Source organism: Mustela erminea, chromosome 6 (genome assembly GCF_009829155.1).
Source record: "Mustela erminea isolate mMusErm1 chromosome 6, mMusErm1.Pri, whole genome shotgun sequence".
NCBI lineage: Eukaryota > Metazoa > Chordata > Mammalia > Carnivora > Mustelidae > Mustela > Mustela erminea.
This window is the reverse complement of record NC_045619.1, coordinates 85,660,471-85,687,003: the sequence shown is the minus strand read 5'-3', so window position 1 is coordinate 85,687,003 and position 26,533 is coordinate 85,660,471. Positions and strand designations below refer to the sequence as shown.

The 26,533-nt window shown below is 42.1% G+C and overlaps 2 protein-coding genes across 7 annotated transcripts in view; both read left to right on the top strand.

The window, feature by feature from the left end:
* LIMA1 (LIM domain and actin binding 1) overlaps positions 1-15,110 on the top strand; it is a 93,070-nt gene extending 77,960 nt beyond the window's left edge. For 3 of the 5 annotated variants that reach the window (XM_032348167.1, XM_032348164.1, XM_032348162.1), the window contains 4 exons: positions 1,650-1,707; positions 3,805-3,917; positions 10,894-11,027; positions 13,227-15,110. In XM_032348167.1, the coding sequence (XP_032204058.1) occupies positions 1,650-1,707; positions 3,805-3,917; positions 10,894-11,027; positions 13,227-14,250 (1,329 nt within the window). In that variant the 3' untranslated portion in view covers positions 14,251-15,110. The remainder of the gene's footprint in view (positions 1-1,649; positions 1,708-3,804; positions 3,918-10,893; positions 11,028-13,226) is intronic. The other 2 variants (XM_032348165.1, XM_032348163.1) reach the window with 1 other exon arrangement.
* A 3,709-nt stretch (positions 15,111-18,819) lies between these two features.
* CERS5 (ceramide synthase 5) overlaps positions 18,820-26,533 on the top strand; it is a 28,885-nt gene continuing 21,171 nt past the window's right edge. The window contains exon 1 of one of the 2 annotated variants that reach the window (XM_032348161.1): positions 18,820-19,236. In XM_032348161.1, the coding sequence (XP_032204052.1) occupies positions 18,860-19,236 (377 nt within the window). In that variant the 5' untranslated portion in view covers positions 18,820-18,859. The remainder of the gene's footprint in view (positions 19,237-26,533) is intronic. The other variant, XM_032348160.1, reaches the window with a different exon arrangement.

Genomic DNA, 26,533 nt, shown 5'->3' with positions numbered 1-26,533 from the left:
AACTCTGAGTTGAACTGGAGGATTGGAACACTGTAATTATAGCCTAAAAGGGCATCAGTGGAACTAAACCATGAATTGAGGCGTGGGTGGGGAAGAAAGGAGATAAAGACAGAACACAGTCTTCAAATACATACTGCAGGTTCCTAAAGCTGGGACTGCCTTCAGATTCATAAAATTTTTCAGAGCCTGTTATCCTTTCAGCTATTTGCCTCACTTTTGTTAACCGACACCCAAGAACTATTTGAACTCAACTTGTTACAAAGGGACATTACTGCTAGGGTGAACTTTCTGAAATAGAATATTTTGTCAGGGTATTGTTCTTCCCTTTCTCCTCTTGTAAACCAAATTGAGCTTCCCTTTAATAAAATGTTGAAGCAAATCTCACGTGCCCTCTCCTGGTAGTTCCTGCAGTGAGGTCAGCTGGTTGGGCATGTGCAATGATGTCATGATTGGCAGTAAGTTTACCCTGCAGGTTCAAGGTGACCAAAATTAGAGGTGAGAGAGGAACATCCTGGGATGGATGCACCTACTAATTAACAAGAATTGAAGAGCTTATAATTTCTTTCATATCATTAAATGAAAGAATGCATATAAAGTGATGATCCCAATACTTGGCACATACTAAATAAACACTCAGTAAATGTTGACTGTTTTATATTGGTATGCCCTACCAATAGAGAATTACTGTAATGAAAACAGAGTGGGGGCACCTGGGTGGCCTGATCTCAGTTCAGGATCTTGATCTCAGGGTCCTGAGTTCAAGCCCTGCATTGGGCTCTATGTTGGGTGTGGAGCCTGCTTAAAAAGAAAAAAAAAAAAAGAGAGAGAGAGAGAATGAGAAAAAACAACCATGCAAAAATTCAGGTGCAGTCAGCCAATGACTTAAACTCCATTGTAAATTTCTTCACTACGTTAAACATCCTGACAGAAACACTCAGCATTGCCATAAAATCCCTGACATCTGAATGAAAGACATTTACACGAAGACTACACATTGGGTCACCAACTGAGCCTTCATGATATTGAGTGTGATGGAAGATACCCAAAAGTTCTAGATCTGCCGTTTTGTTAAGCACTGCCATTTTGAGACTGGGATTAAAAAGAAACACTAACCTTGAAGATGATACCGGTGGTTGGGGTTTTGGTCAATTTGCCTTTTGGTTATCAAAAGGTCTTCAGTACTTGTAAGCTTGTTTCAGCAGAATGTAACTGATTGGGAAATAAGGAATTACGAAGCTAAAGGAGTAAGAGTAGTTCCTACTTTAAAGACTTCATCTCGCCTTGGAGTGAGTTATAGTTCTATGGTAAGGAGCTCTGTTCTCTGTGATAGAGGGTTTTGTTTTGCCTTTTTTTTTTTTTTTTTTTTGACAGTAGAAAGATATGGTTTAACAGTTCTTTTATAAAGGGAGATGATGCACACTTTTGGCAGCTGAGTGCAGTCTGTTTCTCCCGTTACTCTGTAATTGAGAGGCATGTTAATATCCTCATAAAAGACATTTTGCTGCCTCTTGTTTAAATGCTCAGCTGTTCTGGGGCCCGTTATTTCCCCTAGGCAGCCAGTGACTGACTAGAGTCAGCAGGTTTTTATGGCATTAACAGCAGTTTGCTCTTTTATTTTTAATGTGATTCTTAATCCCTCCCTTTTGTAGGTTTCTGCAACTGAGAATAGCCTGGCAGTCCGTTCCACCCCTGCTGAAGATGACTCCCGTAAGCATTTGTTCTTAGATCTGGAGGATGAGGTTCTTGTTCTGTATTCTGTATTTGGTCTAGGAATGTCCCCATTGCTGGCAGTGCTGAGAATGCAACATATTAAACCCAGCAATTTAGCTGATCAAATCTTTCACTTGGTATTAAGGACTTATGCTTGCATACCCTTCACACATTCCATGGCTTAGGGAGAAGTTAAGCTCAATATGATTAACTTGGGGCAAACCGAATAGTTTTGGTCCTTTTCTCATTGAAAGTATCCTGCCTTTTGTATCAAACCTTTTCAGGGTTCAAGCTGTAAAAACAAATTTTGAAGTTTCATTTTAACAGGAGTTTGGCCAAGAAGGATTTTATTTATTTACAGGGATAAAGAATTGGCATTCTTTTTTAAAAATATATTTTTCTTGGGGCACCTGGGTAGCTCAGGTGTTAAGCATCTGCCTTCAGCTCAGGTCATGATCCCAGGGTCCTGGAATCAAACCCCGAATCAGGCTCCCTGCTCAGTGGGAAGCCTGCTTCTCCCTCTCATTTTCCTCCTGCTTGGGTTCTCTCTCTCGCTCTGTCTCTCCCTCTGTGTCAAATAAATAATAAAATCTTAAAAATTTTTTTTTTCTTTTAAAAATATCTTTCTCTGCTTATCTACATGTGTACCACAGTCCACCTTCTAGCCTGATTCTAGAGATTTTCCTGTTGGTGCTGAATTTTATCATCTTTTTATCCATTTCAAGCCTCACTTCTTCCAAAACCAGAAACCTTTCTGTTTTTTTTTTCCTTTCATTCTTTACTATATCCACTTTTGATTCTGATTTTCAGTGTTTTTTTTTTTTTTAAGATATACGTGGATTTCTGGGACGCCTGGGTGGCTCAGTCAGTTAAGTGTCTGCCTTCGGGTCAGGTGGTGATCAGGGTCCTGGGATGGAGCCCACATCTGGCTCCCTGCTCAGCAGGGAGTCTGCTTCTCCCTCTGCCCGCTGCTCCCCCTGCTTGTGCTCTCTCTCTGTCTCTGTACCTGACAAATAAATGAGTAAAAAAAGTCTTAAAAAATTAAAATATATATATATGTGGATTTCTAGCTTCTCCCCAGGTTTACTTCACTAGACATTGAAAACTCAGCAACTAAAATAGAAATATGAATTCAACAAATATCTAGTAAATCGTACCTTAAAATTTCAGAGAGAAATTTGCTGCTTGAATCCAAGAACATTCCTTTTGCAGTCTTGCTTGGACTAGAAATTTTTCTGAGTTTTGGCTAGGTTTGCAAAATATTTGAAAAATAAGCCTTAACTTTTTAGTACTTTGTTGACCTAACTCTAGATTTTAAGGAATTCTTTTATTGTTCCTTAGTAGCACTTTTCTGTGTCTGCTCAGTTTTCCACACAATGCTATATTGGCAGAAAATTAACTTATGTAGGTGACACATCAATGATTATGAAAAAAAGCTTCATGAAGCCTTTTTCCATAATCTCTATCCATAGATATTTGTTATAGGACTGACCAAAAAGATTGTGTCGAATTGCACACACACACCCACACATGCACATGTGTGGGTCTGGGTGAGGGTGTGTGTGTGCAGTAGGAAATTTATACCCTCACAATCCATCATTTTTCCAACTTAACTTGAAGCTTCCCAAAAGGAGTTATTGGGGATGCTAACTACCAAAAAGGTCATTAACATCTACAAACAGCCTTTAAAAAAAAAAAAATTTAATTCAATTAATTAACATATGGCATATTATTAGTTTCAGAGGTAGAGTTTAGTGATTCATCAGTCTTACATAATACCCAGTGCTCATTACATCATGTGCTAAAAACAGGCTTTAAAAATGACAAATCAGGGTGGGAGGGGAGGGACAGGGTAGGAGGGAGAGCACGGGCAGAAAGTTCTATAGATCGGGTGATTTGGATTTCTGCAGTGTGTGGCAAAGGGTGAGAAAGCCTCCCAGCTGAGAACTTAAGAGCATAGCTTTTAGTATTAGAAGAGCTGAGTTCTCCTGGTATTGAAAAGTTCTCTTTGGTGTCCAGCTTCTGTTTTGGGGAGGAATTATTTCTGAGACTTCCCTTGAGGTATTATAAAATGTCTTCCTTTTGTAACTCAAGCAGGTAACTCCCAGTTCAAGAGTGAGGTCCAGCAGCCTGTCCATCCCAAGCCACTAAATCCAGATGCCAGAGCCTCCAGCCTCTCTGAAAATTCCCCTCCCAAAGCGGTGAAGGTATGGTGGCTATTTCTCTCGGAGCCTTTAGACATGATTTACTAGTAAAGCTCGTTGCACCTTATGTCATTATGTTCATTATACCCCATTTTTGCTTTCCTGGGGATGAAAACATCGAATAAGGGCATACTTAAACCAGTCACTTACCCTGGAAATCTTGCTCTTCTGCTCAGATGTTTGAGCCAGGAGGGGAGAGGTTCACTAATAGCTTTCAGTTTGAAATCTGGAAAATTCATGAAAGTTTTAGGGAAACCCAAAGTTAAAGAAAATGGTGTGGGATCTATTTATTTTAAAAAAAATTTTTTTTTTTTTTTTTTGAGGAGAAAAAATGCCCAAGTCCATAAATCTGTGAATGGGCAAAAGACCACAAAATGGGAAATTCAAGAAATCTGTTAAACTAAATCAGCCCATTGGATGGGGATGTGCATGTCAGCTTAGAGAGAGTGGCCCCCTGGTCTGAAGAACTTGACTGTAACATGATTGGTGGTTAGCTTCTTTTAAAAAAGAATGTTGCAATGGGGGTTGGCCAGCCCATTTGCTATAAAATGGGGCGTTCAATAACATTCATACTAGGATATATAATACTAGATGTTAAGGAATGTATAAAAGTTTTGTGCCCTAAGAAAACTTTACTAGGCCACTCAATCTCTGGCCACCTTTTATTCACCAGTTTTTAAAAACAGTCTTTTCCCATATATTTATATGAATAAATATATACTCTCATAAAAGAAAAGTTTAACAAAAAAACAACTCAATACCTACTTTAGACTTCATTACCTGACTTGTTATAATGAAATGCTTTGCTAATGTAGTGCGAATTTAGCCACATGGATTAATAACCAAACATAGGCATACTTCTTTAGTGTCTTTCTCCTCTGGTGCTCTCTTAAGTAGGTCGGTTTTGTTTAGAAAGTTTTGACATTTCAAAGAAAGGCTACAGTAGGTAGAATTGGTGTGTTGATGGTTTGTAACGGCCCCAGGCCCCAACCTCCTGGACCCATCAGCTGTGCTTGTACCTCTCAATTGTGGGCATGACTGGTGCCTTGATGAAAGTTCAAGTGCACAAAAAGGAGGAAGAGAAGAGGACAGTTTGGAACAAAAGGAGAAAAAGGGACAATCTGGGACTGAAAAGGCGAGTTAAGAAAGGGAAAGGGGCAGAGTGGAGAATGTAAATGAGAGCTTTATGGGAAGCTGAGATTCATGAGCAGATTCATGAGATTGAAGAACAGAGGGTGAAGAAAGTAGCAAGAGAAAGCAGGTAAAGGGAGGAAGGACGGAGTTACAGTGATTGAGCTGCCCATTGTATTCAGCGTGACCCCCACTTCTGGCAGCCTTAAGTCCAGCTCATGCTGTCATCAGCACTGTCTTTGTCCAGTAACTGGAGCCCAACAAAGTAGCAAATGCCTTGGGGTTAATTTCTTCTCCGACAGCGACCCTGCCCAGATGTGAGTCCTTGAGTTGTGGTTGTGGATCAAGAACAAGCCAGTAAATCTGACTTGGCCATGGACTGGGGGCTTAGGGAAATTCCATGGCTTGTCTAAAAATTAAAATCTGTTCTTGAGGATCTGTGAATTCAACCTAGGCTTGTTTCCCTCCCTCAACTGCTAGGTCAGACCTCTTGGTACTAGGTTGGAGTTTTGAGGTCTCTCCTTGATTCAGACTCCAGGGTCTCAGCTGCTGAGTGCTGAATGAGAGAGCACCTCACTTAGGTCCTTGCTAGCATATGAGGCATGAGGAGAGGTGGAGATGAAGCTCCCCCTGCACCTGTCCGAGACCCAGCCCTGTTCTTTGGCCCCGGACACTCAGCAGGAGAATGCAGACAGGCCTACGTTCACCAGACAGACACTTCAGGTTTTGAACGTTGTGTAAAGACTGGAGTAAATGGGCCTGGCTCCTGTGTTTGCCTGTGGTCCAGAGCTCAAATGATTACAGATGGGACTCCATCATATCTCTGCTTTTATCTAAGGGTAGTTTATTTTCTCCTCCTCACATTTATCCTTTACATTCTGAAGGCAAGTGTGTATATATATACACTTCAGTGTTTATAGGAAGACCTTCTGGCGTCACTGGTCTCACGGCTATAGACCATGCGACAGAAGTTGTTTCTCCACTTGGGGAAATTACATACAGCCCAGAATAAACTTGTTCACTCAGAATAGATTTCTAGGCCCCACACATACTGGAAAAACTGTTCCTTAGTGCCTATCTGTCTTTTGTTGAAAAATGGGACATCTGAGGTAGAGATTCAATTCGTTTCAAACTTTAGCTTGGTAAAGTAAAAAAAATAAAATAAAATGATACTAGTCTTTCCAAGTAAGAGTTTTATTTGTGTCTTTTGAACACTGGTTAGATGGCTCAGTTGAAGAGATGTGGTGCTAATGAAATTGAAGTTGCAGGTTCATTCTCAAAAAAAAAACAAACAAAAAAACAGTCTGGGAGCAGATCAGGAACTTTCTACTCAAGAAACCCAGAGGTCTCATAGGCTTTAAGTCCTTCTACTGAGAGAAGTTATCCCCTAAATGTTTCCAGGGTTGGAGGATAGGGAGGAAGAAGCTAAGGAGATGTGGCCAGCTCTGGGAACACCCACTTGCCCTCACTAGGAGAGCCAAGGCTTCCTTGACTGATCCTGCCGAAGGATGTGGAGAGAAAACATGGCAGACTGCATGAGAGGACACACTCTGGCACCCTGTCTGTGCCCTGCTGACTGTCCCTTCCTCTATGGACAGGGTAGGAGATTTTATGCTATTTTGCAAAGCCATTAGAATTATGCTGGAAGGACATCTAGAATCGTTTCTTACTACCTCCATTATTCTTGCTTTATCAGAACACAAACCTTTCCTCCACATGTAGAGCAGTCTGTTTAAGACGGGAGTATCTCCAAAATGCTGTCAAAAAGAGTTTCACGGAGGGCGCCTGGGTGGCTCAGTGGGTTAAGCCTCTGCCTTCGGCTCAGGTCATGATCTCAGGGTCCTGGGATCGAGCCCCACATCGGGCTCTCTGCTCAGCAGGGAGCCTGCTTCCTCTCCTCTCTCTCTGCTTGCCTCTCTGTCTACTTGTGATCTCTGTCTGTCAAATAAATAAATAAATAAAATCTTTTAAAATAAAAAAAAAAAAAAAAAAAAAGAGTTTCACGGAAAGCCATGGTTAAGGCTGCACAGAGCTGGCCCATCCATTTACTATATATGAAGAATTTCAGTTTAATTACCTAGATATTTTGCACAGATGGGAAAGGAGGGAATGAAAGGCATTTTGTGGTGTTCTGAAGAATGGAAGCCTGACATCAATAGAGAATTTTCTTCTGATTTCACCATGTCCAAAGGCTAGTTAGCTTCACTGACTCTTGCCAGGTCTCCCCCTGTATATATGTATGTTGTTTATATATATAACATATACATATAAATATAAACGTATCTATAATCTCCAAACTAGAGCTTTCATTAGACTGAAGTAGGTGTATAACATAAGAGGGTGAAAGAACATAGGGGAAGCCGTACACATTTATTAGAAAAATAGCTTTGCATAGATGCTGATCAACAGAGGGCCTATAAGATCCCTCATATGGGAAAGACATGACAGTGTTTATGTACATCAGTTATGTAAATATTACTTCCATCCAGATATACTATCTACATATTTGAATTTGAAACAAAGTGAGGACTATAGTTTGGTTCAAACTGCTAGAGGGAGATTATTTTCATTTGGGTTAGCATCTGCTCTCCTCCCCAGAGAGTTTCCTTTAGTTATGGAAAATCAGCATGCCAGGACAATTTAGAAAATGCTCTATTGGTTTGTGAATCAAGAGTTCTGAGTTTTAATTTTAATTCTGTTACTGACCGTGGGAGCTTTGATAAGGAACAGTGCTGTCGTTTCTACACGTGAAAAAGAGTGAGGGAGGAGAGATGAAAAACATCTGACCTAGGGAAAAAATATATTTTAAAGATAAAAAGTAATGTCTAAAATTCTAATACTGGCAGTGTTTTCAATGTGGCCGTGCCAAGTCCGAGCATACCATGAAGGCATGGGCAGGATATTTGCCAGGCCTACCATAATGGTAGAGATTTTTGGGCACTGACTCTGCTTCCTGTCGTCTGAATAGACATGGGGGCAATTACAGAAAAGTGGCTGAGAGCCCGGGACAGAGGAAGTAAAGGGAAGGCACAGACGCCGCCACTCTGATTTGGCATATTACCAGATAGGGATCCTCTTGACTTTATGAAACTGGAAAGCCCTTGGGCAGCTGCGATATAAACATTAAATAATATTGGAAAAGGTCTATGTAAAAATCAGATAGGAATAATGGGCCTCTGCTAGGTCTGGTTAGTTAGAAGCTTGTGGTTAGTCAGGTGTTTGGGCTAGCAGTCAATTAATTTGATGTTAAGGAGGGATGGCTTTTCACACGGGTGGGTGAAGGCCCATTGTGGGTCAGGTGTGGGAGGCAGTAAGACACTAAAGAATTGTTAATGAGACACTCCTTGTGTGGGCGAAGGCTCAGAACAGCTCTCTCTCCTGAGCTGGGCCAGGTTCCAGCCTCAGGTAGACAGGAGTGAGACTGCTTTTGCCCCCAATTAGCAGAATTACTTGAAAAGTCAAGAAAATGTGGTCTTATTCTTGGATCTGAGTCTGTACCTGAGTTTCAGCTCAGCTGCAGTGAAGCGCCCCAGGGCCCCCCCAATGCTGTGTATTCACTGAAGGTTCCTGTTTGTCTCTTGCAGCTTCTGCTTCCTGCTCCTCGGGTACCTAATCTCTGCTCCTGCCTTCCACTTTCCTCCTAACGTGAGCTCAGCTTTCAGCTTTCTCTCAGGTTCTCCTTTCTGTTCCCGGGGCCGCACCCTCCTTCAGTGTGTCCTCTGTGTGTGTGTGATGGAAGGCGGGCTCCAGATCTCTCCATTCCCCGTGAGCACAGTGACACCCCTCTCCTCTTGGACCCTGGGAGATTCTTGTCTCCTGCTGGGTCTTTACTGCCCAGAAGGAATGCTGTCTTCCTAAATCAAGGACTCAAAATGCGGAACCCGCCCTGAAGCTGAAAAAGAGTTTCAATCTGAGAAATAGATACATTTGGCCTCTGACTTTTGCATCATGTGACTTGTGATCTGCACCAGGTCTCTCCCATGCTGTCAACTGTACTGTTACACCCAAATTTTATTTTGCATTTTAATATATTTCCTGCTTGCTAGACAAGGACCTAGTTCTTTTTAGAGAAAACCTAATTAAAACTATGCAGTGACATCTCCACTGAGTCCTATCTTGTTAGAAGTGTCCATGTAAGAATTCTGAGCTCCAGATAAGGCCCTGATTGCTTCCAACAGCGTTCAGTCATAATAATATTTGATCATATTTAAATACCTCCCTTGTGCTTGATAAACTAGGTTGAACTTGTCTTTGACATTTAAGTTTTTCTTTTTAGGGCTCTAACCTTAGGAATGGAAGGGGGCTGTTGAGGAGCCATTTCCATTCAGTTCTTTTCCTTCGTTCTTCAATCCCTTGGTGCTATTTGGGAGTTTACCACTAAACTCTATTAAACTCCCTTTTATAGAGATTTCCCTTTATGGCTTTTTTTTTTTTTTTTTTGCCCATTTTCTACTTTTGTTTCCTGTCCGGATCCATTTGGGAAACGATTCCTATTTTTTGCTTTACCTCCTGGTGAATCATGTAGCAACTGAACCAGCAGTCTGAATTTTTTACGGAACTATTTTCAGGGTTTTTTTAAATGAAAATTCTATCTTGCCCATAACCTGGTTTATTTTTGGCTTGTCTTAACCATTCAAGTCCTGGACCTTGGGACTAATTTGCATTATTTACCACCATGCAGGTCTTGGCTGCAGAGCACCACCAGCCCCCTTGCCCCACCTCCCACCCAGGTGCCTGTAAGAGCTTCCTGAGACCTTAACGCAAGCTGCTCCTGCATTTGGTGGAAAGGTGTTTCTGCTGGAGCAAGTCAAGAGTTATTTACATATACCTAGGGTCTTCTTACCCCCAGCCTCTAGTAGCCCAGTAACCATTTCTTAAGTAAAAACTTGCCTTTTGGGAATTCTTAACTTTCATCAGTGCTATAATACGACCTATTTTATTTTCTTTAGGATTGGGATTACCAGCTGAAAGAGCTGCGCTCACCCTGCTCTTATTCCACCCTTCACGGACAGTTTGTGAATTCCCAGTCTGTTATGACCTTTCACTCCCCATTACAGTAGTTTTCTCCATTGTTTTTTGGGGGGTTTTGTTTGCTTGTTTTTTAAGTAGGCTCCATGCCCAACATGGGGCTCTAACTCACAACCCGGAGATCAAGAGTTCTCATGCTCTCCCACCTGTGCCAGCCAGATGCCCCTCTCCATTGGTTTCTGAGAAAATTATAGAACCTATAGCTTTGTTGGGCTATGCTTTCTTCTGGAGTCCTAATGAAATAGTTTGTCTCTTTAAAATTAATTACATTTACATGTCAGTTTTGACTTACTTAAAAATATTGTGCCTAATGGATAAAATATTATGCTAAGTCAAGATTATAAGTGGAGAACACTAAAAGATGCTTTATCAAATTGTCTTTTCCCAATTCCCAAAGTCCTGTGCTTTTCCTCTCCTTTAAATTTATCCCCTTCCGAATTTGTTCTTGTAAAAGTCTATCCTGCTTTTACCAGGCACTTGAATCAAACAAACTTCTGTGTGTGATGACATTTTCTCCTAATTTCTTGTCCGTGGAACCATTTTGTGTGTAATTCTGTGTGTATGTGGTGGCTTGTCCAAGCCTTCCTCTGCAGTCCTGCCTCAGTGGCTGCTACATGTGGGGTAGCCAGCCAGTCAGGGAAAGGGATGCAGGAGAGCTTCCTTGCCTTAAAGAGTCAGCTGATAGAATCGTAACAGGCTTAGTGTTCCTATGAGAATGGACACGTAAGGGAGCCCTTAGCTAACAAAGTAAAACCAGGGCGCATCTCAGCAGAGGAAGAACTCATCCCTGCCTGTGCTAACGTTATCCTTTTCCTTCTAGAAGTTTCAGACACCTGCAAGAGAGACTTGTGTGGAATGTCAGAAGACAGTCTATCCAATGGAGCGTCTCTTGGCCAACCAGCAGGTGTTTCATGTCAGCTGCTTCCGTTGTTCCTACTGCAACAACAAACTTAGGTAAGCCAACTAGTGTGTGCTATCTCTCTGTGTCGCTGGACCACAGGAAGGAGTCATTGGCTTTTAGAGCTCTGGTACTAGAAGCTCTTGTACAAGAGTACGCTGTTAAAGGTCATTGAAGAAAGTAAAAAGTACCATTTAGTAACAAGTATTTCATATCAAATATTTAAATTTGATATTTAAATTTACATGTTTAATTTATGTGGAGCTTAAATACTATGGGTGGCAGGGAAAACCCCCTGTGACTTAATTTAGTAGAATATCCTCCTTTGGTCTCACAGAATCATAAAGTTAGGAAATCTTAAGAGTATACTTGTAGGGGTGCCTGGGTGGCTCAGTTGGTTGAGCGTCTGCCTTTGGCTCAGGTCATGATCCTGGAATCCCAGGATTGCGCTTCATATCAGGCTTCCTGCTCAACAGAGAGCCTGCTTCTTCTTCTTGCCTGCTCAAGAGTGAGCCTGTCACTCACCCCACTCTTGCTCTCTCTCTTTCTCAAATAAATAAAATCTTTTTAAATTTTTAAATAAAATTTTTAAAATAAAATCTTTTTTTAAAAAAAGTATACTTGTCTAAGTCCTTACATGTCCCAAACTGTATAAATGGTAATAACAATAATAATAGACCTTAAAGAGCATGTATTTTTCTATATATTGCTTCCTTTGATTTCTGAGAAAATAATTATAATTTCTTCCATGTAACTCAAGGTATGGATAGAAATGTTACAAATTGGGGCGCCTGGTGGCTCAGTGAGTTAGGTGTCGAATCTTGATTTCAGCTCAGGTCACAATCTCGGAGTTGTGAGATCGAGCTCCGTGTCGGGCTAGTTGCTCAGCGTGGAGTCTGCTTGTCCCTCTGCCCTCTGCTCCTCTGCCCCCTCACCCCTGCCCGAGCTCACTTTCTCAAATAAATAAATAAAATCTTTCCAGAAAAAAGAGATATGTGACAAATTGGGGACATACTCCATATTAACTCATTTAAATCAGAGAGTCTTAGAGAAATAAGTAACTAGGATGCCATTTCCCCCAGCTTTCTTTTCAGAGCAAGCATTCCTTATAAGATACTACCTAGTTCTAGGTACTAGAACTAGTTGTAAGATACTACCTAGTTCTAGGTACTAGAACTAGTTGTAAGATACTACCTAGTTTCAGAGCAAGCATTCCTTCTGAGATACTACCTAGTTCCAGTGTAAGATAGCTCTAGCTCCACAACTTTCCCTCCTATTGAGCCAAAATGTGCCTCTGTAACTTCTTCTCGTTGTTTCTTTTTCTGCCCCTGGTATTATTTTTTTTCCTCCAAAGCATATTTTTCTATGTTTCTGAATTTTTAATCTCTTCTGTGGAAATGCTATTATTTTTATATCTCCTTTAAAATGTGTTGCCCTGCGAGAGACACCAAATCTTCTAAAGGCCTGTCCAGCGCTGATATTAGAGTAGATTTCCTTCCTGGCTGCTGCTCGCTGGGCTGCTGTTCACCATATCCAGGCACTAGCATCTAGTGAGAACAGACCATTTGCAGGGCATTATACCTACTCCTGTAGAGATGTCCTTTTAAATTATAACACAAAAGGGGAACGAGGAAAATGATCCAACTTTGTACAAAGGGATATCATTGTAAGTAGTTATAGATTGTAAATAGGAAATCTGTGAGTGGTCAGGGACAGGTGGGCTTATCTAGGGAAGACTTCCTGGAATAAATAATGTTTTTTGACAGTTTTCACAGAGGGGAGTGAAGCCATTTGAAAATAGGAAGATATACCACATGAAAGAATGTCTTGTGAAAGTTCAGGCCTAGAAATGAGCATGTTTTTATAAGGGTAGTAAAACACATGGGCTTGAAAGGGAGTGGGTAAAGAATTCTAGGTGGTCAATGTCCTTTTTTTTTAAAAGATTTTATTTATTTATTTGACAGACAGAGATCACAAGTAGGCAGAGAGGCAGGCAGAGAGGAGGAAGCAGGCTCCCCACCAAGCAGAGAGTCCGATGTGGGACCCGATCCCAGGACCCCGGGATCACGACCTGAGCCGAAGGCAGGGGCCCAACACACCAAGCCACCCAGGCGCCCTGATCAATGTCCTTTTAAAGATATTTTCTAAGATATTAGTATCTTCTGAAAATACTGCAGTTGCCAGATTTCAGCCTGCTAGTATAAATAAGAGTATACAGGTCTATTAACTTTATGCTCTTTTTCTTTTAACAACAGTCTAGGAACTTATGCATCTTTACACGGGAGAATCTACTGCAAGCCTCACTTCAATCAGCTCTTTAAAGCTAAAGGCAACTACGATGAAGGCTTTGGGCACAGACCACACAAGGATCTGTGGGCAAGCAAAAATGAAAATGAAGGGGTTTTGGAGAGACCTGCCCAGCTTCCAAATGCAGGCGAGACCCCTCAGAGCCCAGGGGTAGAAGATGCCCCCATTGCTAAGGTGGGTGTGCTGACAGCAACCATGGAAGCCAAGGCCTCCTCTCAGCCAGAGAAAGAAGACAAGCCAGCAGAAACCAAGAAGCTAAAGATTGCCTGGCCGCCTCCCACTGAACTTGGTAGTTCAGGAAGTATCTTGGAGGAAGGGATCAAAGTATCCAAGCCCAAATGGCCTCCTGAGGATGAAATCAGCAAGCCTGATGCTCCTGAGGACGTCGATCTGGATCTGAAGAAGCTAAGACGATCTTCTTCACTGAAAGAAAGAAGCCGCCCATTCACTGTAGCAGCTTCGTTTCGAACCACTTCAGTCAAGAGCCCAAAAATCTTGTCCCCACCTATAAGGAAAGGCTGGAGCATGTCAGAGCAGAGTGAGGAGCTGATAGGAGGAGCGACAGCAGAAAGGAAACAAGTGGAAAATGCCCATACCTCTGAGAAGAATGGTAGTGTGGGAAAAACAACCTGGCAAAACCAGGAATCTAGAGGAGGGGAGATGGGGGGAAGAAGTAAGGAAGATCATAGTTTTGAGATGGGGAGTGAGAATCTTACAGAAAATGGTACAAACTTAGATGAAGATGAAGGAGGCCTCAAGCAGCAGTCTCCGCTAGAACCCAAGTCTACAAATTGGTCCAGCTTTGCAGATGATACCTCCCCGAAGGAATTCACTACCCCAAGTCAGAAATCCCAGGATGTGGGATTCTGGGAGGAAGAAGTAGTTCAAGAGCTGTCTGTGGAGGAACAGATAAAGAGAAATCGGTACTATGATGAGGATGAGGATGAGGATGAGGAAGAGGATGAGGAATGACAGACCACAAGTGGTGCTGGGCCTTAAATTTGTGTTCGTGTTAGTGAGCCTCTGCCCTTTCTCACAGTGATGCACGTACACAGATATCTTAGCATGAACTGTAATTTATATTCAAGTAATTTTGGAAGAGTTCTTAAAAAAAAATATCCCATACTGCAGTTTAAGTGAACCAATTCTAAGTTCTAGAGATAATATTACTTAAGTCCTCTATTTTAGCAATGAGAATATACATAAGTGCTTTAAGGTCTTATGGTAAGGGGGGGGAATATGCCAACTGATAAGTCCAGACTCCACTGTATTCCCAAAAGGCATTACAAAAATAGATGATTATAAGCACATTGTTACACTAAAAATTCAACTATGGAATTAGGGAATGTACAGAAGGGGTTTAGAGACCTAAACATTATGACTGAATGCACTTTAGTATAAAGGGCACAGTTTGTATATTTTTAAATGAGTACCAATTTAATTATTTAGTATTCGTCTGTTAAGAAATCCAATATTTAATCTTTAAAACATTTTTTAGGTTAATTTTCTTACTTTGATAGATATGGGGGATTTATTGCTATGCATCCTTTTCTCTAAATAATATCCTGAACTGGATTCTTGAGATATAACACCACCATTCTTTGGGGGCACTTGAGCACATTTGGTGCTTGGGGAGATCCACTGTCTCTCCTATAAGCTCTGGTATTTGCCAGGGAAGTTTGACTAGACCCCAAATGATTGCTTTCTTCTTTGGTAGTCTCTATGCAGCTCCTAATATACTGAAAGCTGCAATATTTTTATAAGATCTTTTGTATTGTTGTTTGCCATGTTGCATGTTAAAGCAAAAGTGAGGAGTTTAAAGGAAATAACAGAAAAAACTGCCTTAAACCGCTTGAGCCCAGACTTCCAGACCTGATATTCCACTTCTGATATCCCCTTTCTGGGACACTAGTTTTTATTTTAATATTTACCAGCTCTGAAATGTATTGATTTTTATGGCAAACAGTATTTCCAGGGTGCAATTAAACCAACTATAGGCCTTTTTTGGGAAGATGGTTTTCTAGTAGTTAAGTTTCAGACCATTATAAACTTGAGTACATCTGTTGTACATAATTGATATTCGAAATCTATGTGGGGGAGAGAGGTATTTTAAGCTACAGACTTTTCTTTGTACTCCCTTTTTAGAGATTTAGCTCTAATATTTTTTAGAGATGTAAAATATTCTGCTTTCTTACAGTCTTGCTTAGTCTGAAACATTTTTATTCAATAAAGCTTTTAATTTACATTTGAACTTTTCAGTGTTCTTTTCCCATTTTTATTTTACGTTGTGACAGTCTCCCAGGACCTCCTTTTACTTGAGTGGTTTGGAAAGAAAAAGCAAATGGGTCTGGTGCATTTTAAGTGAAGATAAGTGTTATGAGTATATCTCACCACTAGGTGGTGGTGTTGGGTCGATCATGGGTGCTCATCTGCCCTAAAGGAGGACAAATTTTTCTTAAAAATTGAGGGCAACTTGTCAAGAAAATTAGTATGTACATTCAAAATGAGCTGTTTGTTTTAGGCATTCAAAATCGGTTAGTGGTTTTTTATTATTCATTGTACTCAACATTTAACAATTCACCTTGCAATTATGCCTAACATGCTAAAGGGAATTTCCAAAGGCCTCTCCTCGAAGATATCTGTGTTTTCCACTCTGGGCAGAGGAATAGTTAGTTGTTTGATTTCTTTTCCACTAGAGGCAACTGCCCCAATAGTTAAAGCACTTTTTTTTTAGTATCATTTATTTATTCATTTGAAAGAGAGCACAAACAGGGGGAGCAGACTCCCCACTGAGCAGGGAGCTTGATGTGGGGCTCGATTCCATGACCCGGGGAATCATGACCTGAGCTGAAGGCAGACACTTAACTGACTGGGCCACCCAACACTTTTTTTTTTTTTAATGGAAGTATGGAGTGTGAATTATCTTGGGCATGCTTTTTGAGTCATCTGTGACATTTTTCCAGGGTCACTTACTGCATGGTCCAGGGTCTTGCCTGGTCTTCCAAATGGATGGCAAGGTTCTATTTTCTGCTCTTGACCCCATCACAGGCTGAAGTCATTTAGAAATCCCTGTTTACTCAACATTTAATCCAGGATGACATCCATAAAATATCGAACTCTGGCTTGATTTTAGCTACGTTTACTGTGTGACTCACTGATACTCCAGCCCATCCACATGGTACTCAACGAATCTACTGATTTTATACAAAAAAGTCTATGTGTCTATGGCCAGCACTTATGGGTATTAGCTGAATATGCCACTGTAAATCAGATATGCAGGGACTGAGATTAATTTTAGAAGAACCATTTTCTTTGTCTTTCAAGGGCTAAGATAGACATAGGTACAGAGAGTAGAAACAAGGATTAGCTCCATAACAATATAATAAAAGGCTGTTCTTTTTTTTTTTTTAAATATGTTTTTTAAGATTTTATTTATTTACTTGACAGACAGATCAGAAGTAGGCAGAAAGGCAGGCAGAGAGAGGGGGGAAAGCAGGCTCTCCACCCAGCAGAGAGCCCGATGAGGGGCTGGATCCTAGGACCCCGAGATCATGACCTGAGCCGAAGGCAGAGGCTTTAACCCACTGAGCCACGCAGGCGCTCCGATGATGTGCTTTTCTCTTGGTGAAGCAAGAAAAGGGCCAGCTTGGGACCTGAGATAGTTAAGGAGACTCTTCATGACTACTATAGGGCCAACTTAATTCCTTCCACTAGCTTGCTCGTTGGATCACTGCTGAACGTGAAAGCTGTACAAAGTTTGCTCTCATTACATATTTCGTCAACTATATATTTTCTAACAGCCAAGAGGTTGAGAAATGGTACAAATGTGGTTTTGGGGGGATAGACCTTGAGACCAAGATTACTGTGTGCTAGTTCCTGCATGCCAAGTTAGTATGTTCTTTGTTCCTTGGGACTCTGATTTGAAATCCCATGGGATCAAGGAGAGTTTACTATTTTATTTTAAGATTTATTTATTTGACAGAGTGTGCACAAGCAGGGGAAACAGCAGGCAGAGGGAGAGGGAGAAGCAGGCCTCCTGCAGAACAGGGAGCCTGATGTGGGGCTCCATCTCAGGACCCTGGGATCACAACCTGAGTCAAAGGCAGACGCTTAACCCACTGAGCCACCCAGGTGCCCCAAGTTTACCTTTTTAAAATGTACCTTGAATAGAGGGTAATTACCAGTAAACTATTGCTGCGTTGAAACAAAAATGGCTCCAGGCAGTGGTTCTCAGACCAGCTGCAGTGGCATTGCCTATGAGTTTATTAGAAATGAGAAATATAAATCATAGGCCCCACCCTGACTCACCTCCTGAATCAGAATTTCTATGGATGGGGTCCAGAAAACTTTTAGCAACCTCTCCATGTGAGAGATGGGACAAGCTAAGATCCAAGCTGTGGTACCTCAAGTTTGAGAACCACTGAGCTAAAGCAAACCTAGTCAACTTTAGGATGGTTCCCTTACCCTCCCGCCACTTTCTTCCTCTCCCCTGAAACTCTTAACTTCTGGTGTAAGCATGCGTAACTAGTTACAAAGTTACTTTATCTGTCCTTGAACAAGAGGTAGAGATTCAGTTCTTTTAATCTTCTTTTCAGATCATTCTAGTTAGCCTGTGGTAATTAACCTAACAGCTGGGTTTAGGGTTTAAACAGACTGCACTCAGGGTTCAGGAATCTCCAGCAGTTGAGGGACAATTTTGAATTTTAGCTTTTTGAAGTTTTCTTGTTTATGGCTCCCCTTCTTGTTTATGTGGATCCACGAAAGAGTTAAATATTTAATGCGCAAACCTAATATTAAGAAGGGTTGTAAGACAAGGGCTCAGGGTTCCAGAGTCTAAAAACTCTCTAGATGGGAAGCCCAGGTCTACACGATTCTATCTAACCTTGGGAAAGCTGCTTAACCCCTCTGGACCTAAATTTACCCATCGGTAAAACAGTAAATACTTACTTCATGGGATGATGGCTTTAAATAACTGGTGTAAAATGTTCAGTACCTGGCACAGTCACTCTCCTTAAATATTGGCCTTCATTTATTTATTTTTTTTCCTTTGTATTATTCTTTGGATAATATCCTTTGGATATCTTCAATTTCCTTTTACCCATGAGAAAAATAAAAGGATTTTCAAAAGTCCATTTTAAGAGATAAAACAGGGAAAGGGAATTGAGATCATGGAAAGACACGAAGGAAGGTAAAAAGTTGGGAGCACAAAACGCTACAGGTGGGCAGAGTTTAGGCGGACCTGAGAAGAGATAGGCCCCAGTGATTGGGGCTGGGGGCAGAGATGTAGGTACGGGCTGCCTCGAAGCGGGAACAGCCTTTGGAACGTCTGGGCCGAGACGAAGGAGCGTCCCCTTCAGGGAGCTAGGCCTGAAATAGGGGTGTGGCCATGGCTGGAGGACAGTGAAGAAGGGGAAGAGTGGCCGAAATCCTTGGCAAAAATGGGCGGGGCCAGAGCTCAAGGCCCGCGGGACTGGATGGAGGCGGGGCGGGGAAGTGAGGCGTGGCCAGGCCCGAGGCGGGGTCCTAGGGAGAGGCGGCCCCGGGGGCCGCAGTCAGGGAGGTGGGTGGGTGTGGAGCCGAGATGGGCGGTGAAGAGGCCCTGCCCCACGGAGGAGGCGGGCTGAGACTTGCCGGGGACGAGAAGGGGCCGGAACGGGGTGGCCGCCAGTCGGGCCCCGCCCCGGGGCCGCCTCCTCGCGGGTTCCGTTGGCTGAAGCTGCAGCTGAGGCTGTGGCGGCGGCGGCCGCGGGGCGGGCGTAAGATGGCGACAGCGGCGGCTGGAGCCCTGGGCCTGCTGTGGGGCTGGCTGTGGAGCGAACGCTTCTGGCTGCCTCAGAACGTGAGCTGGGCCGACCTTGAGGGGCCGGGCGACGGCTACGGCTACCCACGCGCGCGGCACGTCTTCTCGGCATTCCCAGTGGCGGCGGGCATATTCTCCGTGCGGCTGCTCTTCGAGCGGTGAGAGTCCGCGAGCGAGCGGCGCGGAGGGCCGGGGCCGGGGCGGGGGCCGCGGCGCGGGCCGGTGGGGCCGGCTCGGGGGAGAGGCCGAGCACCGGAAGCATCAGTGCTGGGAAAGCCCGGAAGCAGGGTCTGGGAAAGCCTGGGCCGCCGCGCGGGATGCTCGGAGGGTGGCCGAGGTGGTCGCAGAGCCTAGGTAAAGACCGAGTTTGGGGCGTGGACAGTCAAAGAGCCGGAGTCGGTGGAGGGACGCCGGGGCCTCTCCATCTCCGATCCCGGAGGTCGCCTGGGGGGTCTTCTAGGCCTGCTCCCAGCATCCAAGAATTCTACTGACGGGAAGCAGGTTGTGCGGCCGAAAGCCCGAACAGCCGAAGCGAGAAACAGGAAAGGGCCACGGGAACCAGCACTAGTTGGGGCTGTGGAAGCTCAAGGGTTAACGCAGAGCCAGCCCTTCCAATAGCAAGGTTGGACTCTTGAGAGTTGAGGGGAACAGAGTTAGGCCCCAAGCCTTGGTCTGTCCGTTCATGGACATGTGTGTGAGACAGAGAAAAAAATTATATGTATATAATCTCACTCCCCCCTCCCCCCAAAATGCTGCCCGATACCGCAAGAGAGTAGAAATCTGGTAGGGATAAGGCGTGGTGGAGCCTGAGGCTTCCAACGTATGGAAAGGTGTCAGGTTAGTTGCAGAACAAGCCTTGGAGGCCTGAGATGGTAGGAGGAGTGGTCATTTTGAAAGGATGAGAGCCGGAGGGCTTAAAAGAGGACACCTGTATTGAGGCAGCTTCTGAGTTTAGCACAATCACAGCATCTTTTCCTGACCTTGTGTTCTTGGTAAAAGTGATTTCACTTTTCTTTGACTGAGTGATTAGTATCTGCTAAGATACAATGTCCACAGAGGACTTGATTAGGTTTTATAATGTGGGCTTACAGCTGTGGGTGATTTTGATCAAACCTATTCAGACTCCAGGAAAGGAGACTTCTTTCCGCATAGGTCTCAGGTAATGAAGATGGCATTTTTGACATCTCTTGTTCATTTGGCCCTTAAGCAGAGCAGAAATGCTCTTTCTAGGATGGAAGTATATTGCAAATGCTCTTTTACTCCCTGAAAAATTAATATTATGTGTTTCGGATTACTTTTCAAAACTGCCTACTATCTAATCTTTGATATTTTTTATATGTAGCTAGCTTGCCATTCATCCATTTATTCATAGTGTTTGTGTATTGTTATCAAAGCACTCTGTCAGACATTCACGTACAAAAATGAAGATGCTTTTAACTGAAGCAAATGAAACTGAAAGATCTAAATGCTTTTACTGGGACCTTGGGAACTTATTGTTGCCATTTTAAAAGTATAGTCATTGTATTAAATATTCCTGGTGTAGGGGCAAAAACCACTTATCCCTTTTAGGAATAACCTAGTTCCAAATACTCTCCACCTTGGCAACTGTGTATGAGGGCTGAAAAAAGAGAAAGAATGTAATGACTGAAAAGGAAAATACACAATTCAGGACAGAAAAAATTTAATTGTCCTAGGAAGAGATCCTCTGCTTTTTATGTATGCCAACATGGAAATTTCATCATGTCAGTGGTAAGAGGAAATAGCTTGTTGCTTATAAATACCCATTTCATATAAACTTGCGTGTATCTTCAGATTTCCAAAGAGTTCCCTCAGACGCCTGTGAAGACTTATATATCCCCTGGCAGAGCCGCTGGAAAGGATCCTTTACCTGTGGGAATTCTATCTGAATGTTTCTATGGTGCTCCAGTGTCCAGGGAGTAAGGGTGGATGGGGATACTGAGCTGAAAGCATTCTAGTATGATATTCCTTGGCTAGTAAGGTCAGGCATCTTGTTCATCCCATGATTGACTTTAGGAAGGTTTAACCCTAGAAGCAGTCTTGCTATTTTGTTTCTTTTTATAAAACCTACTAAGCAGTAGAATTGACTGCAGGATTATCAGTTCCTCTCTTGCTACACTGGCCTTCCATAAAAGTAGTAGAATCCACTCTTGGAGTATAGTAACAGATGTATTAGAAATATTCGTACAGTTAATCGTCTTTCCTAGGTTTTCTCATTTCTCAAGTCGGTTTCTAGAAGTGATTCATGTAGTAGTCATAGACTGTAAGAGCTAAAACTCCAGCCTTTTTTTTTTTTTTTTTAAATAGATAGTAAGCTAAGCCTTAGAAACATCCCGCAGCTTTTCAGAGGTTTCATACTCACTGGGGAACTAAGATCCAGATCATTTTCCTAAGCCTCAAGGTTTAATCCCCCTTTTCCAATATTCTAAGATTTGGAGAACAAACCCATGCTCATCTTATTCTTGGTTATTTAATATAATGTATTTGACTTGAAGACTTTTTTTTTTTTTTCAAATTGTTCTGCATATTTTAATGAGTCTTACACTATGCCCTTGGATAAATTATTACTATTTGTGCTGTTTTAAGAATTTCCCAAAGAGGGACACCTGGGTGGCTCAGTTAGTTAAGTGGCTTTGGCTCAGATCATGATCCCAGGGTCCTAGATCTAGTCCCATGTCAGGCTCCTTGTTTGGTGAGGAGCCTGCTTCTCCCTCTGCCTGTGCTCTTTCTCTCTCTGTCCCTCTGACAAAGAAATAAAAAAAAAAAAATGAATCTCCCCAAGAATTGGGGCACTTGGTTGGCTCATTAAGGAGAACATGTGACTCTTAATCTCGGGGTGGTGAGTTCAAGCCCCAAGTTGGGTGTTGAAAGTATTAAAAGATAAATAAACTTAAAAAAAAAATCTCCCAAAGAATAAACATAGCATTTACAGTTTGGTCTTACTTTCTCATCCTTTTCATCAACTACACTGAGCATTTTTTTTTTTTTTAAAGTTCTCACATTCCCTGGAGAACTACATCTGAAAGAGATGACTTGAAAAGGCGCCTGACCATAATAAGTGAAGTGTTTGTATCTAGCTATTTTGCTGAAGAACTGCAGGTAGGATATTATTACCTACCAAAGAATGGAGGTTTTCCTTTGTGGGCCTCTAGTGAGTGGTTGTATTCTGGTGGGCTTCACCTTGCAAAATGCCTCAAGAATAGCTTGTGGTCAGTAAATATTTATTGAATGTTTGAGAAGGGTCTATCATCATCTACACAGATGCCCAGAGGAGTGACCAGAATCTAGATCTTCAACCTGAAATAGATGTTTGGCTTAGCTGAGAGAGGCAAAACTAAAATTCCTTTGTTTCTGGTTAAATTTCATCATACTATACATACATGTTGTGCACCTTTCTACACATTTTTCTTTCTCCCCTCCCCATACACATATTCATGCTACCCTGTACTCTATCAAAACCGGGATAAGAAACTCTTCCATGTGTTTTTTAAAACTTCCTACTAAGTTCATGATAAAATTGTTTGAAACTTAATACCTAGTCACTTGAGCACTTGTTTCTTGGGATCAAGCAGGAACTTGAGACTTAATATTGACACCCATCAGAGCTATATAGTCTCATTTATTTTGAATATGGTATTGCAATAGGAGCTTTGTGTTGCCAGAAGAAAATTATTTTGTGAATTATGCAGGAGATAGATGAAAGCTATCCATGCTGCTCATTCATTATTCCAGTCCCCTCTTCTCTCTTGTTACTTTCAAAGCAACCTCACTGGAGTGTGTAAAGAGCCTTCTCAATACCATTCTCTGTCACAGGAGACTGAACAGACTCACTTGCTGGCCTGTCATGTAACTGGCAACAAGAGTAGTGACTCACTTTTTTTTTTTTTTTTTTTTTTGTGCACGTTTCTCAACCACTCATTTCATCTTCCTCTTGTAAGCCTTGCTACCTCCGCTACATACTGCCTTTCTTGTTTTCCCCCACTTCCGCTAAGTGGAGGTAGAACTTTTTTCTTCTCCCTGATAGGCCTGCTGCCCTCCTCCCAGATCCATGTCAGGTCACAGCATTGTGACCCAGTATTAGTGGGTCCTTCAGACAGGGTAGAGAGGCTTTGGGAAAAATGTACAAAGCTGCTGACTAGGCTGTAAGGGAGACTGCCCCTTTCGTTGCATCCCTAAAATTATTCTTTTGGGCGTTATTGGGTTGTAAATCACAGAATCCAATCAGGTTTGCAGATCCAGCAGAGCAAGATTGGAAAGGTCAGTCACATGGTCCTGCCCTTATCTAAGAATTCACTTCTTAATAAGCTCCTGACGGTCAGAAGCCTTATGTGTCCATCCTCTCTCTGGGGAAGCTACTTTCCCCAACACTTTGTGTGCAGTGGGTGTTAAGACTCTGCAGAAATCTCTGAATACTGGAATGCTAGAGGTCAGGTTCCTGATTTATCTAAAGAGACAATATATTCGTCACAGAAAAGAAACATCAGATTTGCTTTAACCACTTCCTGATTCAGAAAACTAACCCTAGATGGGTTAAGAAGAAATTAATGAAGAAGAGGCAAGCAAATGAAATCTGCACCCTTCTTACAGAGTGGAAAGGGAGATATACCTCTTTGGCTTCCTCTCCAGAGGTATTTTTAGGCAGATGAAAGCTGCTCTTCACTGAGTTTTGGACAGTTTGTGCTTGAACTCACACCTTAATCTTCGGGGAAGTTAATTGAAATGTTACTGCAGGGCACCTGGGTGGCTCAGTTGGTTAAGTGACTGCCTTCAGCTGGGGTCATGATCCTTGAGTCCGGGGATTGAGTCCCACTTTGGGCTCCCTGCTAGGCAGGGAGTCTGCTTCTCTTGCTGACCTCTCGCCTCTCTTTTTTTTTTTTCTCTCTCTCTCTCTCTCTCAATAAATAAATAAAATCTTAAAAAAAAAAAAAAAAAGAAATGTTACTACAAAAGGAGTTAACCATAATAACTTGTAACAACAACAACAAAAAATTTTGAAATCAGTTTTCCTAGAAACAAAACAATTTTCCTAGATGTGAGGAATTCTCTCTGAATTATCTGAAACTGTGCTGTTTAGTACAGTAGCCACTAGCTTTTGTGGATTTCGAATGTGACTAGTCCAAATGTGATGTGTTAGTTAGATGTGTTCTAAGTGTAAAATACACATCAGATTTTGAAGACTGTGCAGGAAAAAAAAAAAAGAATGTAATATATCTCAAATTTTAACATTGATTATATATTGATGTGATAGCATTTTGGATATATCAGGTTAAACGAAGCATAATATCAATTAATTTTATGTGTTTCTTTTTTCCCTTTCTGAATGTGGCTGTTAGAAAATTTAAAATTATATATGTGGTGTGTATTATATTCCTCCTGACCAGTGTTGATAAGTAATTCAAACAAATATTTATAACTGAAAAGAATTTTAATGTAAATTCACATTTGATTCATTTTTTTTAGGACGAGAAGGTGATCCATCCTAAGTATATCAGATCCCCGCTCTAAAGAACAGGTTTTTCTAAAAATTGTGGTAAAAATGGTTTCTTTGTTTTTTTTTTAATTTAAAGATTTTTATTTATTTATTTGACAGACGGAGATCACAAGTAGGCAGAGAGGCAGGCAGAGGGAGAGGGGGAAGCAGGCTCCCTGCTGAGCAGAGAACCTGATGTGGGGCTTGATACCAGGACCCTGGGATCATGACCTGAGCCGAAGGCAGAGCCTTTAACCCACTGAGCCACCCAGGCGCCCCTACTGTGATTATTCTTAATGTCTTATCGGAGCTCTGCAGCACCACATGTACATTTAACTACTTGACAGACTTGTTTGTTTACAGATCAACTACTCAATAAGAGGCCATATGCAGGAAAGCAAAACTACAGAGCAGTTCTTGGCTAGACTGCTGATCCATCACTAATTACTCAAAATACCCTGTTACATCATTTATATCATTCAGGAAATGATTTACATTTTAAAACCCCCATTTTGGGGCACCTGGGTGGCTCAGTTGGTTAAGTAACTGCTTACATTTAGCCTCACTATAAGGGACATAAGTCTTGAGATAGTAAGAATTACATACAGTATGCATGTTAAAATGTTTCAGGTAGACACAATTTAAGACTAACTTGTAGTATCACTGTATAGTAGCCAGTGAATATTTTACTTGCTGTAGAGCAGCAGTTCTCAAAGTGTGGCTAAAGAACAGTGAGCGGTCCCTAAGACTCTCATTGCTAAAGAATTTCTCCCTTTCCAACTATATACACACATTTCTTTCATTACAGATATTTATCTTTTTAATTTTTTATTAAATTTTTAAGGGAGGGGGCGGGGCAGGGGAAGAGGGAGAAAGAGAATCTTAAGCCAGCTGTAAGCCCAATACTTAACCCAGCCCAGAGCCGGGCAAGGTAGGGCGGGGTGTGGGGGGGTGTGGCCTCAATCTCACAACCCTGAGATCATGACCTGGGCCAAAATCAAGAGGCAGATGCTTAACGGACTGCGCCACCCAGGTACCCCATCTTTACACATAATTTATCTATTTTAAATGGTTAAGTGAGGGGCGCCTGGGTGGCTCAGTGGGTTAAAGCCTCTGCCTTTGGCTCAGGACATGATCCCAGAGTCCTGGGATGAAGCCCCACATCAGGTTCTCTGCTCAGCGGGGAGCCTGCTTCCCCCTCTCTCTCTGCCTGCCTCTCTGCCTACCTGTGATCTCTCTCTCTCTGTCAAATAAATAAATAAAATCTTTAAAAAAAAATAATAAATGGGCAAGTGCCTATACAACTTAATGTATTTGCTTAAAGTAGAAACATACAATGTGATCCTTCTCATCACAGTACCTGGTAGGTTACATCAGATTACACAGGTATTAGTCATCGTAATACTCTAAGGCCCTGTTAGTAAGTGAAGATGACTTTGATGAAAGTGGGAGAAGGAGGGAAGAATAGTCTGCTATTAATCCCAGTGCATGCCTTGCCATGGTTTAGGGTAATATATATCATAGAGGTCTTTTTCTTTTTCATCTGCTCCTGCTTTAAGAACAGATTTGCCAGGGATGCCTGGGTGGCTCAGTCAGTTAAGCTTCTGCCTTCAGCTCAGGTCATGATCCCAGATTCCTAGGATAGAGTCCTGTATCAGGCTCCCGCTCCGTGGGGAGCCTGTTTCTCCCTCTGCCTGCTGCTCCCCCTGCTTGTGCACACTCTCTGATAAATAAATAAAATCTTTAAAAAAAAAAAGAGCAAACTTGTCAATTAAAAAAAATAGTCATCAAAAGAAACTGCAAAAAATATACATGTAAGTACAACAAATGTGTATAGCACATGTTGTTGGTAGACAGCAAATTCTGTCCTCAAGAATTTACTCAGAAGGGTGCCTGGCTGCCTCAGTTGGTTGAGCATGCAACTATTAATCTTGGGCCTGTGAGTTCAAGCCTCATGTTGGGTGTAG